A 15,093-nucleotide genomic window follows, 5' to 3' on the forward strand; every position below is an offset into this window, starting at 1 on the left:
ACATGGTATGTGGGAATGGATGGTCTTTAGTTTCTTGTGACAGAGCCATGTTGGTTTGGATGTAGGTTTTTGGTTTTTGGGTGGTTTTTTTTGTTTTTGTTTTTGTTTTTGTTTTAACCCCAAATGAAAAGTTATTAAGATTACCTCTGTTACATTAAAAATTCAGATAAGTAGGTTAATTATATATAGAAGTTTAGCAAATGTTTGTTTTCACTAGTGCTGGAAATGCCTAGCCATTAAATAAAAATGGCAGCTTAAATTGGGCAAATTTGATAAATGCATTAGCATTCTTCATCCTAGTAATAAGGTTCTCATGCTCTCTCTCTCCTGTTTTTCATTTCCAGTGTTCTATTTAGGTGAGTTTTTGAATTCTGATTTTTTCATTTAAGTTCTCCCTCTCCACTTCATGAATAAGTACCCCAAAGAGAATGTCTCATTGTCTTAGAAACGTCCAGCTCAGGTGCCTATTCAGATGCTCATTGAACACTTGTTTTCCTCAAGCTCTTCATATATAAATGTTTATTTTTCCTTTATTGTTGATGTTTTCCATTTGTTTCAAGTAAGCCTTTTGGAGATGATGACAGTATTATGTTGCAGTCTTTCATTTGCTATGTGTTACGTAAAGCTTATATTTTATTTTGCTAAATGAAAAAGAAGATACATTTGTAAATATGTGATGGTTTTATGTTATTCTTATGATTTTATCTCCTCTGTCCAGCTAACTATAAAGATAATGTTCATCTATAATGTTTTCCTCCCTTTTAGGGCCAACATTGCCTAGACAAAATTCTCAACTACCTGCCCAAGTTCAAAATGGCCCATCACAAGACGAATTGGAAATTCAAAGAAGGTAAATTTTTTATAAGTTGTTATTTGCAGTTTGTCTTTCTACTGCAGAAGCCCTGTGAGCATCCTAATATCAAAAGTGGATTATGTCTTGTGAGCCGTTTAAAAGTCACTTAGCAGCATACAAAGTGACTTTCACTTCAAGGAGTCTTATTTTTATAGCAGTTATAAATTGATCTATGGTCATTATGGCTTTCACATAACTAATTTAACTAGAAAGTTGAAGTCGTGTTGGCTGTTCATAGAAGTCATTGATCTTGAGATATTACCGTAGTGCTTAGTAATGGAATACAGACTCATTCTGTTTATGATTAAATTGCTTGTTAGGTGAGGTCAATAATATTATCTTGTTGCTTCAGTGCAGTTTATAAAGAAATACATTGGAAATTCAAATACAGCCTCATTTAGGTATAGTTGTTTCTGAATTAGTGAAGTCTCTGAACTATAAGCTACCAAATTCATAACAAAATAGTTATATAAAATTCAGGTACGTACAGTAACAAAAATTGAGTTAGTTAAACCAGGTGTCCCATTTTAAACAAATGAAAACTTTTTGGAGATGTTAATGTTGCTTTTTATCACTAGTAGGTCACCTGTTTTATTTTAGCTGATAACCACCACATAGATGGATTCTTCCATTTGACAAGCATTTGCTCCATGGCAAGCCAGCATTTCTTCTTGTGACCTTGGATTTGGATCTCACATTTGAAACACTCTTCAGATTCTCCATGTTGTTTTGAAATGTGTGTCATGTTCCCCTGACAGACAGACAGAAGGATCTCTACTATGTTCTGTGTTGGCTGCTTTGGGGGTATAACTGCTTAGCTCTTGGGAAAGGCCCTCCCGAAATGAATTTTGTTTTTGTCACAGCCTTTTATATTCAGTTCAATCGCTCCAGAAGTAGCCCCCAAATTTGATGAAAATCTATCCAATTCTTGGGAGTGATGCTATAACAGATACAAATAAAATTAAGTTTTTGTAGAAATAAGGAGAGTTTAAAAGATAGAATTTCGGTTCTATATTGAGTGTTTTAAACACACCAGAACAATTCCAAGAGTTAGAAATTGTAATGATTCTGTTGCGCCCCCCCCCCCCCACACACAGAAAAGTAATTAATAAAAAATGATCATGGGGCGCCTGGGTGGCTCAATCCATTGAGTATCTGAGTCTTGGTTTCAGCCCAGGTCATGATCTCCGGAGTTGTGAGATCAAGCCCCAGGTCAAGCTCTGCGCTTGGGGAGTCTACTTCGCCTCTGCCCCTCCCTCCACTCGCATTCTCTCTCTTTCTCCGTCTCTCAAATGAATGGATAAATCTTTAAAAAAAAATGATCATAGTATTATTGGGCATAACATTTGTAGAAAGCTAGGAAGATCTAGGAGAGAACCCAAACATAACAGATAATTTCTGGCATCATGGCATGGCAAGCAGGTGGCCCCTGGGACAGTTGCTGGCTGAGGACAATACAGAATAGAAATTGGAGCCAGCGGAGGGTGCCGCTGGCTTGTTAAGGGTCTCTGATGGGTGATCCACAGCGCGGAGGTTGTGCGCAACTTGCAACTTGCAGTTTTAGTGGAAATGAGTATTGAGTGAATTTTTACTAAATGCTGTGAAAATGCTGTGCCCGTATCTGATTTGGTTTTGCCAGTGCTGGCAGGCCCTGCAGCCCACCCTGGACTTGAGGCTTGTCTGCTTGTATGTAGGAAGGTACCACAGGGCTTGGAAATTGGATGTTGTTTATATTACTTACTTAGTTCAAGACTTGAACTCAGTTGTTTTAAAGAGTGAAATCCAAAATTCTGAAAAATGGGTGTAAATTTTAAAATTATTTTCTGTCCATAGCGACACACAGAGTCTTCTTTCATTTTTAAAAATTTTTTATGTTTAAAATTTTTTAAAAGATTTATTTTTAAGTCATCTCTATACCCAATGTGGGGCTCGAGCTCACGACCCCGAGATCAAGAGTCACACGCTGCACCGACTGAGCCAGCCGGGCGCCCCTCTTCTTTGTTTTAGGGAAACCTATAGGAGACCACTGTCTTTGTCAGTGTTAATTTTTATCTCTGTCCCTTCCCTTCTCTCTCTCCCACCCATTTCCCTTTTTATCTGGTGAAATCTGTTTTGTGTCTGCTCAAATCTCCTGGAAGTGCTGCTTCCAGCATTGACTTGTTTCTAGTTGAGATTTCTTCTCCTCATGCACATCTGCCTCTTTGCCTTTCTTCCTTTCGATCCTGCAGAGGCTCTTCCTTGCCACCCCCTGTCCCTCGAGCCCCTTCGGCTTCTTGCATGAGCGTGTGCATGAGCTGTCCTTTTTCTCCCTCTGTACACGGTCTACCTTGACAGACGTGATTGGGTTTCATGTTGTAGCTTCCTCTTAACTGTCTTTAGCTGGTGGCTTCCACATGGACAGCTATGACTCTGCACCTGAGATCAGTGAGATATTTCCCACGAAATGGAGCAGTGTCATGGGTCCTTTTGAGAATTGGGTGACAGCAATGGACATGTGCCCTCTTTCCCCCAGTCCCCACCCTTCTGATATGCATGAAGATGTGCATTTATATGTGTCATTTCAGAGGGTCATGGACCCTCTCGGTTCCAACGGTTGATCAGCAGTGAGAATTCCTGCCGTGGAGCTCACGCATTTGGGTGCGCGCACTAATACCGCAGTGTCAACCTTCATGATGTCATTCTTCATGTGCATGCTTTCTTCTCTTTAGTATTTCTCCCAGACTTTCTGTGCGGGAGGCCTGTAATGCTCTTCCTTCACCGTCCCTGTCCCAGTGCACCCTGTGACTTCTTTCTCTAACAGCTTGTTGGATCTACTCTTCTGACACTTGTGACTAATAGCTTCTCCGGTATATGTTCTCTCTGTACTGCTACTGTTTTCTAGTGGGTTTTCCAGTCTTTAACCGAGACCCCTTTCAGCTGTTCCCACATTATTACTGTCAGATCAGTTCTTCTTAAAGTCATTCGCACGTGGTAGACCCCCATATGGCACCGGAGAGCATAAGATGGGAAGGGTCACCTGCACGCAGCTGTGCCCTTCCCTTCTTATTAATCTCCAGAATGAATCACGCCTAACCATTTCTACGTTTAGTACTTCTGATGGCTTCTTCAATAGCATGAAGATAATAGGATTCTGTTCCTAGTTCTTGATGGTCACGTGATGGCTGGGGGCTGCTGACCCCCCCCCCCCCCCGACTAGGAAGTATGATTTGTCCACCTGCCTGGATGGCTTCCAATAGCTGTTGTTTTAGTCCTGCTGCTGGTTTCTCTTTCAGATTGAACCTGCGTCTTCCCTTGAGTGGTCTCTGTGCTCCTCGCTCTGTGACACCCCGTCCCTGCGCTTCCATCCCACCCCCAGGTTTTCTCGCTTCACAGTTTAGACATTTGCCGTCTTTCGACATCTGTTGTTAGCTCTGTCCTTATGTTGCAGGTGATCTTTCCCCCACCCCTTCTGGAATCCTTTAAACCTGTCAACCACAGTAATCTGGGTTTTCAGGAATAGGTCACTAGCTAAAGTTTTTGGGTTTTGTGGTTTCTTTTTCCTGCATTTTTTTTCTTTAGCTCAGTACTTAATGGACCTTTTCCATTTGAAGACTTAACAGCCATTTAAACATTTCTTCTCTGTGTTTTCTCTGTTCTCTTTTTTTGGGAACTCCTACTAGTCAAATGCTGGCCCTTCTAGATTATTTCCTCATGATACTTCTCTTTTCTCATTTTTTGCTGCTTGTTTTGTTTTTTATTCTTGGCGATATTTTTAACGATATATTCTAGACCAGCACTTTCTAGTAGAAATACAATATGGGCCATGTATGTAATTAAAATTTTTCTGGTGACCATATTAGCAAAAGTAAAAAAGAAACAGGTGAAATTAATTTTAATGATATATTCTATTTAACCCAGTCTATCTGAAGTATTATCATGTCAACATGAAATATGTATAAAAATTGCTAAGGTGTTTTTCATTCTATTTTTCATACCAAGTCTTCACAATTTGGTATGTGTTTTACACTTACCGCACATTTCTGTCTAGACAGGCCACATTCCAAATGCTCAGGAGCCACATGCACAGCTCACAGCCACCCAACGGGGACAACACAGTAGTAGATCGTCTATTGAAAGATGAATCTAGTTTTTTCTATTTTGTAATTATTCCCTTTTTAACAACCTGTTCCAAATTCATGATTCTATCTTAAGCCTCTCCTATTTCTCTTCCTTTGCCTGAATCTTCTCCTTCCTGTAGAGCTGAATTGTTTGTTTTACTGGTTTTATTCAAATATCTGGTCATCTTTAGTGGTCCATTTATTTCTAAACAGATGAGATTGATTGGCATCAGTCCTTGGCTTGACTTTCCTCTTGCATCGTGGAAGCAAGATCTCTGCTGGGCATGTTCCTCCCTGACCAGGAGGGCCACCCGGAGGTCTATGGAAGTGGGTGGAGCGTGTAGGCTGGTGGGCTCTCCTTTAGGGTACAGTTGTGGGGAACCCACAAATGCTGAGCTACTCCTAGTTCCACCAGAAGCCCTGACTCACCCAAGGCAGCGTGTTGAGTTTGTTTCAAAAACAGTCTTCAGTGGGAAGTGCCATCCCATCCATTGAGCTAAGGCTGGGGAGGAGAGGGCTGGCAGATGCCACTCTTCTTCAGACAGGGGTGCGAGTTTATTAATCAGTCTGATCTGATGGCCATGCCGCCCTCTCCTGTCCTCTGTCTGCTGGCCTCATGGGAGGTCTCTCCCAGGTTTCTCTTGTTGCGTGCACTTCAGCTACTCTCAGTATGTGTTCTAGTTGTGGTTGCCTTTGCTCTGCAGCGCGGCGAGGAGGTTCCAGGCACTGTTCCCCGTGCTTAGGACACACCGGGATGGGGTGGGGGGGACCTAAACAGCCTTACCCCATCCGACGGTAAATGGTAGACATGGCAGAAGATGACTGGTGCTCTGGCAGGAGGCCCAGCTGAGTGGAGGGGAGTGTGTGTGGCGGAGGGGCAAGGGGAGACTGGTTATAATAGGCTGGTCAGGATGGGTCTTACCGAGACACAAGGAAGGAGCTAGCCAAGCAGATGTCTGGGTGAAGTGCTTTGCATGCAGAGGGAGCAGCCAGTGCAAAGACCTTGGGGCAGGATTGTGTGTGTGTGCACGCGCACCTGTGTATGAGGACAGATGAGGCCACGGCGGCCTGGGCAGAGAGAGCAAGAACAGAAAGGAGGGTGCTCAGTGAGTTTGAAGCTAATGGAGAGTCCTATTGTGCAGCACCTGCCCAATGATTGCAGAGAAGGCAGTTTTTGTTCTGAGAGAAAGAGGGACCATTGAAGTTTTTTTTCAAGAATTTATTTATTTTAGGGGTGCCTGGGTGGCTCAGTTGTTAAGCATCTGCCTTCGGCTCAGGTCATGATCCCGGGGTCCTGGGATGGAGCCCCGCATCGGGCTCCCCGCTCCGCGGGAAGCCTGCTTCTCCCTCTCCCACTCCCCTCTGCTTGTGTTCCCTCTCTCTCTCTCTCTCTGTCAGATAAATAAATAAAATATTATAAAAAAAAGAATTTATTTATTTTAGAGAGAGAGGGGAAGAGAGAATGGGGGGGCAGAGGGAGAGGGAGAATCTCAAGCAGGCTCTCTGCAGAGTGTGGACATGGGGCTCAGTCCCAGGATCCTGAGATCATGACCTGAGTCTAAATCAAGAGTCAGACACTCAACCGACTGAGCCACCCAGGCGCCCCTGAATGGCCTTGATAGAAATGATTTGGCTTACCATACTAACATCCGTCTGGCTGCTCTGTTGAGACTAGCCCGTGGAGAAGCACAGATGGAGGCGGGCCCGGGGCAGTGAGCGCAGCCCAGCAGGGAAACCAGGGAGGCTGTTAACAGAAACTAGGCAGGATGTAATGGTGGCTTCCGCCACGTCACAGAGATGGCGAGAAGGCAGATTCTGGCACTTTCTGGGGGGTGTGTGTGCGGTACAAGAGAAGGGGGAGTCGTGGCTTTTCACCTAAGTGAATGGGAAGGATGGAGTTGTGCTTAACCGAGATGCGGAAGTCTGTGTGAGTGGAACAGGTTTCCTTGGGACGTACCAGAGGTGAACTTTGAGAATGTGAGAGGGAGATGTTCATTGGACATCCACGTAAAGATGTTGAATGGGCACTTGGATATACTTGTCTACGGAAACTGAGGAAAGAGGTCTAGACTTAACTCCTCTCTGCCGTTCCTGCTTTCCAGACCTTGATGGTAGAGTTGGTCTGCTGACGACCCCTCAGTGTTCTACTTTGTCATGAGTTTGTTTATGCACAGTTAAGACTTTCTGGAATTCCAGTAGAATCTTGGAGTGGGGGGAGACTTGAAAACGAGTTCAGACAGTCCTGCCACGTCACTTCGCCCTCAGCGCTCCTGAGGGCCGGCCCTGCTCACGTCTGAGGACCCCCTGCGCGCCCCCTGCGCATCTGTCTTCTCTCTCCAGGCTGCCTCTCAATACACCACCCTCGGCTTTTCCTCTTCTGACTGCCTTGTCGTGGTCTGTAGACTCTTCTCCAGGTGTACCAGGGGCTGCTTTTCTGAACTCCTACAACTTCATCACACATTCCCTTATTTTACATTTTACCATTTATTCATTTTACAGCTGAGTCTCGCCTCCACAGCGAACATTACAGGCTCCTTGAGAGTAGAGACCTGAATAAAGTTTCTGAGAAAAAGCCAGGAAGTTTCTGGTACTGAATTCATATATCTGTACATGTTAGGTATGAGAGGCAGAAAATATATGAGTTTGTACGGCTTGGGGGACAGTTAAAGAAGATAATACACGCCATTTTCATGCTGCTCAGGCTTTTCTATCTGTGCTGTTTGGGAGACGCTAGGAGGCTTCCCTGAGGAGATGTGCTCAGAGCCGTGCCTTGAAGAGGAAGGGCAGTAGGAATTTTGGTCCTAGGAGGGAGAAACATTCCGGGCAGAAAGAGCAGATGTGTAAGGGCACAGGGTGCAGACAGCCCTGTGACACGGGACAAACAGATGAGTAGGTTGGATCCAGCTTGTAAAGTGCTTTTTCCCTGAATTTGTCGTATAATAAAAAGGCACCTTTTTAACACGTTAGTATTCTCAAATTATGAGAAAGGTAAATGCCATTCTCCTTTGGCCTACCTCCCATAGGATCTGTTTTTGCCCCTGGTGAAACCCTACTTGGAAGAAGACACTTTGGAGTATGTTTTTATTTTTTTTTAATTAATTTTTTTTTAAGATTTTATTTATTTATTTGACAGAGAGTGAGCACAAGTAGGCAGAGCGGCAGAGGGAGAGGGAGAAGCAGACTCCCTGCGGAGCAGGGAGCCCAATGCAGGGCTCGATCCCAGTACCCTGGGATCACGACCTGAGCTGAAGGCAGACACTTCACCTGCTGAGCCCCCAGGCGCCCCTGGAGTATGTTTTTATACAGACGCTTGGCACTGGCCTTTGTCTCTGCAGCAGGGCGTGGCTGGGCCGCGGTCTGCAGCCAGGGACACATGGTGACAGCCGGGTATGCAGCACAGTCTGCTCAGAAGTTGGGTGTTCACTAGATTTTATTTCCAAAATTTTTTCATGTTATTTATACAGAAATAAATTTTCTTGTGTTTGATTTTATTTTCAGAGGCACATTACAGTACCCTCGGCCAGCTTTTATTTTGTGACCTTATTAACTTTGGCTCCCTAATTGGCTCTTTTCTACACCATTACTGAAAAGGGTAATGAAAATGAAGATTCATTTGCATCATAATATTCACCTGTAAGACTTGGGTAGTTCTATTTTTAGTATAAGGTTCATATTATAATAAATGATATATTTCTGTTACTGCTTTTAGGTAAGCTGTTAGGAGTATTATGAGTTGATTTTTGAAGACGGGCACGTGGTTTGTACTTGGTGATCAAATAGAAGGTGATGGGTAGGGAGAGAATGTTAGGAAAAATGTGCTCCTCAGGCATATATATATGTGTTGGGTATGTATAACAAATTTGATAGGATTTTTGCTCAGAACCATAAATTATTAATGGATTATTTTAATTAATAGCTAAGAATTCTTATTCTTTAAGTTGTTTTTTGTGGCTTCTGAAATAGTTCCCAAAAGGAAATTAATTACTAAAGAAACGTTTAAACAACATATTTAGAATCTGGTTTGTTTAGGAAGGTCAACTGCACTTTGAAGAACATCGGTTATATAATGTGACAGATAAAAAATGGCCATCCACTTTCTAATTTCCAAAATTGTATTGATGAGGGATGTTATGGATTGAATTGTGTCCCCCAAGAAAGATATGTCCTAATCCCCCGTATCTCAAAATGTGACCCTGTATGGAAATAGAGTTGTTTATTGAGATGAGGTCATACTGAAGTGGGGTGGGGCCTCTTAATCCAGTATGACTGATGTCCTTAGAAGAGGAGGATACAGAAGCAAGATGGCCCTGTGAAGACAGAGACTGACACAGGGAGAAAATCATAGGTTGGAGGCAGAGACTCTAGTGATGTATCTGCAAGCCAAGCAACACCAAGAATTATCAGCCGTTGCCGGAAGTTGGAGAGTGGAGTGGAGCAGGCTCTACCTGGAGAGGCTTTACAGTTCTGATGGAGAGTTTGGGGTGAAGCAGGGATAGTGTAAAGAAGAAGAATCAAATGGAAAAAAAAATAGTAATTTTTTTTTTTTTGAAAATAGTAATTTTTAACACCTGAGCAAGAAGAATTGCTCTGAAAAGTAAATGTGATCAGCCATGAGTAAGTGAATGTTGATGTATCCAAAGTGGTGGTGTGGTTTGGTTGGAAGAATGAGGGAGAGGTTCTGTGAGTCAAAGGGTTAGGAACTGTCTCCTTTGTGCGGTAGGACGTCAGGAGATAACGTGTCAGTCTGGGGGACTAAGAAGGAGCCGCTCGGAACAAATCACTGTCAGTACCAGATTGAAAGTAGTTGCTTCTGGAGAGCGAAATCAGGAGCAGGGAGGGTCCCTTCCCAGGGAAGGGATTCCTGTTTTGTTACAAGCTTTGTTGTCCTACTGTGTGTGTATTTTATACCTTTCATTATTTTACTTTAATGAGGGTGAGTTCGAGTTGAAGAAACGAATGTTGCCTTTAGATGTTAATCAGTCCCGTACCTTTCCTGTTGTCACATGATGGTAGTATAGCTTAGTTTTCTACTCATTTTTGTTTCATTTGTTAATATCAGTTTTTGGTGTCCACTCATATTATTAATATTTGGCTTCTTTGACAGTGATGAAAAACATATTTAAGAAACGTGAGTCAGTCCTGTGTTTAGTCTCAACATAGAGCTCAATTTACTTAATGTCTATAAATAGTTAGCAGATCAGCACCACTACCTGAAAGTTATAAAAGGGGACTGGTCGTCCCAGCACCCAAGCAGCAGGGCAGCAATGAGGGTTTATAGTCCCCCAGTCGGCCTTCACAGGCAGGATGGACCAAGAGTCCACCACCTCCTCCTGTAAGTACTGGCCCCGTAGGTTACATCTTGATTGTCTTGTTTCGTTTTGTCCCCTTTTGTTTGTTTGCTAATAGAGAAGTGAGGTACCCACATGATGTGATCAGAAAGTGTTCATGTAATTTTTTTTTTCTGACAAATGTCAGGAACATTGTAGTGTTACTAAGTGTTATCAACTCAGATCGTTTTCCAAGTCTGCTCTCCTATACTTCATTGAGTCAAAATTTAAATCATTCTTGACCTACCTAACACTCTCCCACATAGGTAAAGGTGAATGAAATGTATTTTTAAACTTTAATTATATTTTGCTTGCTTTAAAAACAAGAAGTCTTTGCGTCAACATAAACTAAATCTATGTCCGAGTGTATTTAAGAAAAAGCTATTAACCTCATCGTTGGCTAGTGCTTTGGGCATCTCTGCATTTGGGGATAGCTCTTTCGAGGAAATAGGTATTTTGGTGGTAGGAGGAACTATTTCTGATGTTTTTTAAATGCTCTTGGTGGCTATAATGGTCGTTTGCACTATAATTGTCTTTGAAAAAATGTGTATTTTCTCAAACTTTCAAGTTAATGTAAAATCATATCCTAGCTTAAAAGTTAGTCTGGCAGAATTTTTGCATAGTTCAGAATTCAAGCCCTTGTATTTTGAAAAAGTCTTCAGATGGTTCTAACAGTAAGAACAGTTGTAGACAAAGCTCTGGGAAGAAGAGTCATGTGCGTTTCCTGTCTGTGAGTCGGCAGTGATATTTCTAAGAAAAGCAGGGTTTACAAACTTGGAAACTGTCCCCTGAAAAGATAATACAGATGTCCTGCTTTAGAGATCAAAACATAAATGTCAGGTTTATATATTGTCCAATTTAGGTGGCAATTATTCATGCTACTAAAGATCTGTAAGCCTGAGATTTTCTTTTTGACACACTACTTTGGGAAATATATTTAGATATGCATCTTTTCAGTGAGCAGGCTAAAAATTAGCCAGGGACTCTTATCACCTCCTTTTTTCCCCTTCACATTAAGAAAATAGTCAGCAGAATCTTATGCAGCTGTATGAACTGCCCGCTCCACTCACTGTCCGTGAACTTGGAGAATCTCTCTGGCATCGTACTCCTCTCCTACATCCAGGAGATGTTCTTGATCTTTAAAGACTGAAAACCCTCGAATAAATATTATGTTCTGACATGTGGAATAATATTCCTAAGTCAGGACTCCCTGGCTGTAAATGTTGTTATGCAATAATTCTTTGAGACTTGGCTTTCTGCCTATGGCTTAAGCTTACTTTTTGTGATAAAAGCATTGTGTTGCTTGGAGGAGTGGCCGTCAGCTGGGAGGTAAAAACAACAACAAAGGGGTGCCTGGGTGGCTCAGTCGTTGGGCATCTGCCTTCAGCTTAGGTCATGATCCCAGGGTCCTGGGATCGAGTCCCGCATCGGGCTCCCTGCTCGGCGGGAAGCCTGCTTCTCCTTCTCCCACTCCCCGTGCTTGTGTTCCCTCTCTCACTGTCTCTCTCTGTCAAATAAATAAAATATTAAAAAAACAACAACAACAAAACAGATCAAACCAAAGAACGTCAATATGAAATGCAGTGTGGGGCTCCTGGCTGGTTCAGTTGGAAGAGCGTGTGACTCTTGATCCTTGGGGTCATGAGCTCAAGCCCCACGTTGGGTGTGGAGATTACTTTAAATAAATAAAAAAAGAAGAGAAATGCAGTGTAGTCTTAGGATACTATATGGTGTAGCTGTATGAATGATGTAGACTCTGACTGTTGATTACACCAGGAATGCGTACTCTCCTGTGATTGTGCTGGGAGAGGCTCGGGTGTGGTAAGGGGGCCATAGGAGTTACTTGTAGGCAGTACCTGAAGTTAAAAGAAATGTCCGAAAAGAGTTGACAGTAATTAGAAACAGGGGTGGGAAGGTTAGAGCAATGAACTGTTGGTTTTTGTTAATAAGCTTTATGTACCTGTATTATGTTGATAAGAATAAAATGAAAGAGGTGGCATGGAAACAGAAAAAGGCCTAGGAACTTGTATCTTTTCATCCTGGATTTCTTGGTGAGCTGTTATACTCTGAAGCTAAACAGTTTCCCTTAGCTTCTGGACAGAGGTATGTTCTAATTAGAATAGTACGGGTGTATCTTTCCCTCTTGGACCACGTAGATTGCTTCGAGTATCACATTACAGAGTGTGCTCGTATTTTTTGACACATATGGTGTGTTTTAAATGTAAGTCCCAGCCGAGTTCATTTATTAGAGGTCATTACAAAAAGAACCGACTCTTCTCTAATTTATTATTGAGAACATCCTTGTGAATACCCCAAATTTTTGCCTTCACTCCTGAAGCAGTATTGTTACCCCTCAGAAGCTGTGGTAGCTGGTGCTTTGTCTGGCGGCGTTGCCTTAAAACTCTGTAGCCGGTGTCTGACCCAGCGGCTGCTAGCACTGAGCACTGCTCTAGGAACGCCCCCCCCCCCCCCCCCCCGCCCATGCAGGTACCGTTAAGGACGGGGATAGGCCCAGAGAGAGCCTTCCTGCTTTTCTGAGACAAGGGGGATTGGCTCACTTGTCAAGTGGGCTTTTTCCTTTTCATAGTCTGTTTAGGAAACATGAAGGGGAGAGACTTCTGGAGAAATCTTGGTGGCTTCTTGGTGGTGCTGGGAGGGACAAAGCCTGGCATCCACGCTCTGTCACTTAGCTCTGCCTCTGCGGGGACCCAGCAGTTTATTAGCCAGTCCAAGGAAAGTCCTCACGTGAAATTCCTGATCGTAGCTCACATTAATTGAGTGTTCTTATGCCCCAGGAACTTTTTAAAGAGCTTTTTGAGGCATTGCTTCATTTAACCTTACCCACAATGCTATGAAATATGTTATGTATAAGATGGGGTGGTTTTTTATTTTGGGGAGAGTTAACTTTTATAGCAAGACTATCGTTTAGGTCCGAGTGGGTACTTGGAGACATTTGCTTTCTCTGTTACTTACATGTATGGAAGTTAAAAGCAAACTGTATGTTTCAGAGCCATATACATTGGGCCTCTTTAGGTTTGAATATAATCACAGCGTTGGAAATCCTAGAGTGAAAGGAGATTTTTAATTTAATTGCATAAATACTGAGACATTCCATACATTCTTAGACAAGGAGATTAAAAGACATGTGTTTTTCTCATTGATCTTCAAATTTAATAAAGCGTTAAATAGGATTGAGAAGGATAGGTCTTGGCAGAAGGGATAAATTTAACAAAGTGATCCTGAAACTTACCCAGAAGAAGCTAAGTATCTGAGAATCATCTAGAAAAAGTCAAAAAGAAGAGTGATGAGGATAGTTGCACCCTACTAGATATTTATTTCAGATGTCAAAGTATCAAGGTACTGGTGCCATACATACTAAAGAAACAGATCCACCAACCAAAACGTTCTGGAATATCAGAAACAGTTAACACACATAAAGGTGGCATCCTAAATCAGGGCCATGAGCGACTCTAAATGGTGCTGTGACGTAGCTCACTCAGTACTACACATCCCAAACCCAAGATGAATTTCATATGAACTAAGGATTTTGTTGTAAAAAACATGTAATGATAGAACCTTGTTGTGAGAAGGGGCTAAGAAAGATCGCAGAGGCAGATCACATAGAGGAATACCAGCACTAGACTTTCTGTGTAAAAGTTACAAGCCAGATCACAACTTCAACAAAGTTAACACATTACGGTTTTAAATGAAACTTTAAAAATCAAAGGCTTCTAAAAAGCCATACTAAAAGTAAAAGTACATTACGACCAGCGTTTGTGACAAAGGGCTCTTACCTCTGATAGAGAAAGGAGCTCGTCAAGTGAGTAGGGAGCATGACCTGTCCCGAGCAAGCCGGTGGGAGAGCGCGTGCGGCGTGTCTCACTTGCGCCCTGTCTGGGAGCGGGCTCTCCGCCGCCGGAAAACGGGGATCGCGTTCGCTGTTGGAGTGGAGAAGGGGATTCCCGTCTGTTGGGCTGCTGGGGAGCCCAGCCCCGTGCCTGAGCACAGTTTGGAGCCATGTTTCCAGAGCCTCAAGATGCGGTAGCCTTTCCCCCGGCCGGCCTGCCGGTAGTGATCCTTCAGCTGCCGTAGGGACAGGACGCGAAAGGAAGTGAAGCCGACTGCTGTCGAGCTTCGGCTGTGGCCGGCTACGGTGTTTCCTCGGAGGAGCATGACACAGGGACGTGGCCTTCATTTGTTGTAGCACTTTCCCCGTGAACAGTGCGAGTGGAGTGAGACGCCAGTGTCCTGTGCGGGTGGTGCGGCTGCGGCGCCGTCGTGTGTGTCCCGTTTCTCCACTGGCGGATGGGGGTTGCGGGCTCCGGCCACTTTGTATCGGCTTCACGACCGAGGCGCGCGTAGGTTCATCTCAGGGACTGGGTGTTTAGTGGTGAGTGGCCCTTGTGCACAGTTCTGATTTTTCAGTATTTAAATTTCAGGCAGCTGCAAGAGCAGCAGCGACAGAAGGAGCTGGAGCGCGGGGAGCGCGGGGAGCGCATGGAGCGGGAGCGCCTGGAGCGCGTGGAGCGGGAGCGTGTGGAGCGCGTGGAGCGGGAGCGCGTGGAGCGAGAGCGCCTGGAGCAGGAGCAGCTGGAGCGCGAGCGGGAGCAGCGGGAGCAGCGGGAGCAGCGGGAGCGCGAGCGGCAGGACCGGCTGGAGCGTGAGCGGCTGGAGCGGCTCGACCGCGAGCGGCAGGAGCAGCTGGAGTGGGAGCGCGAGCGCGAGCGCAGGCTGTCGGCCGGTAAGAAGTGTGCGCCTCGCTCTGCCGTGGGGGGGGGGGGGGGGGGGGGGGGGGGGGGGGGGGGGCCGCGGGGGG

At 44.2% G+C, this 15,093-nt stretch overlaps 1 protein-coding gene across 2 annotated transcripts in view; it reads left to right on the forward strand.

The window, feature by feature from the left end:
- Positions 1–15,093, forward strand: part of ENAH (ENAH actin regulator) — a 138,686-nt gene that overhangs the window by 102,997 nt on the left and 20,596 nt on the right. For both annotated transcript variants that reach the window (XM_044915980.1, XM_044915981.1), the window contains 2 exons: positions 766–850; positions 14,717–15,018. In XM_044915980.1, coding sequence (XP_044771915.1) covers positions 766–850; positions 14,717–15,018 — 387 coding nt within the window. The remainder of the gene's footprint in view (positions 1–765; positions 851–14,716; positions 15,019–15,093) is intronic.

Source organism: Neomonachus schauinslandi, chromosome 6, assembly GCF_002201575.2.
Source record: "Neomonachus schauinslandi chromosome 6, ASM220157v2, whole genome shotgun sequence".
Classification (NCBI taxonomy): domain Eukaryota; kingdom Metazoa; phylum Chordata; class Mammalia; order Carnivora; family Phocidae; genus Neomonachus; species Neomonachus schauinslandi.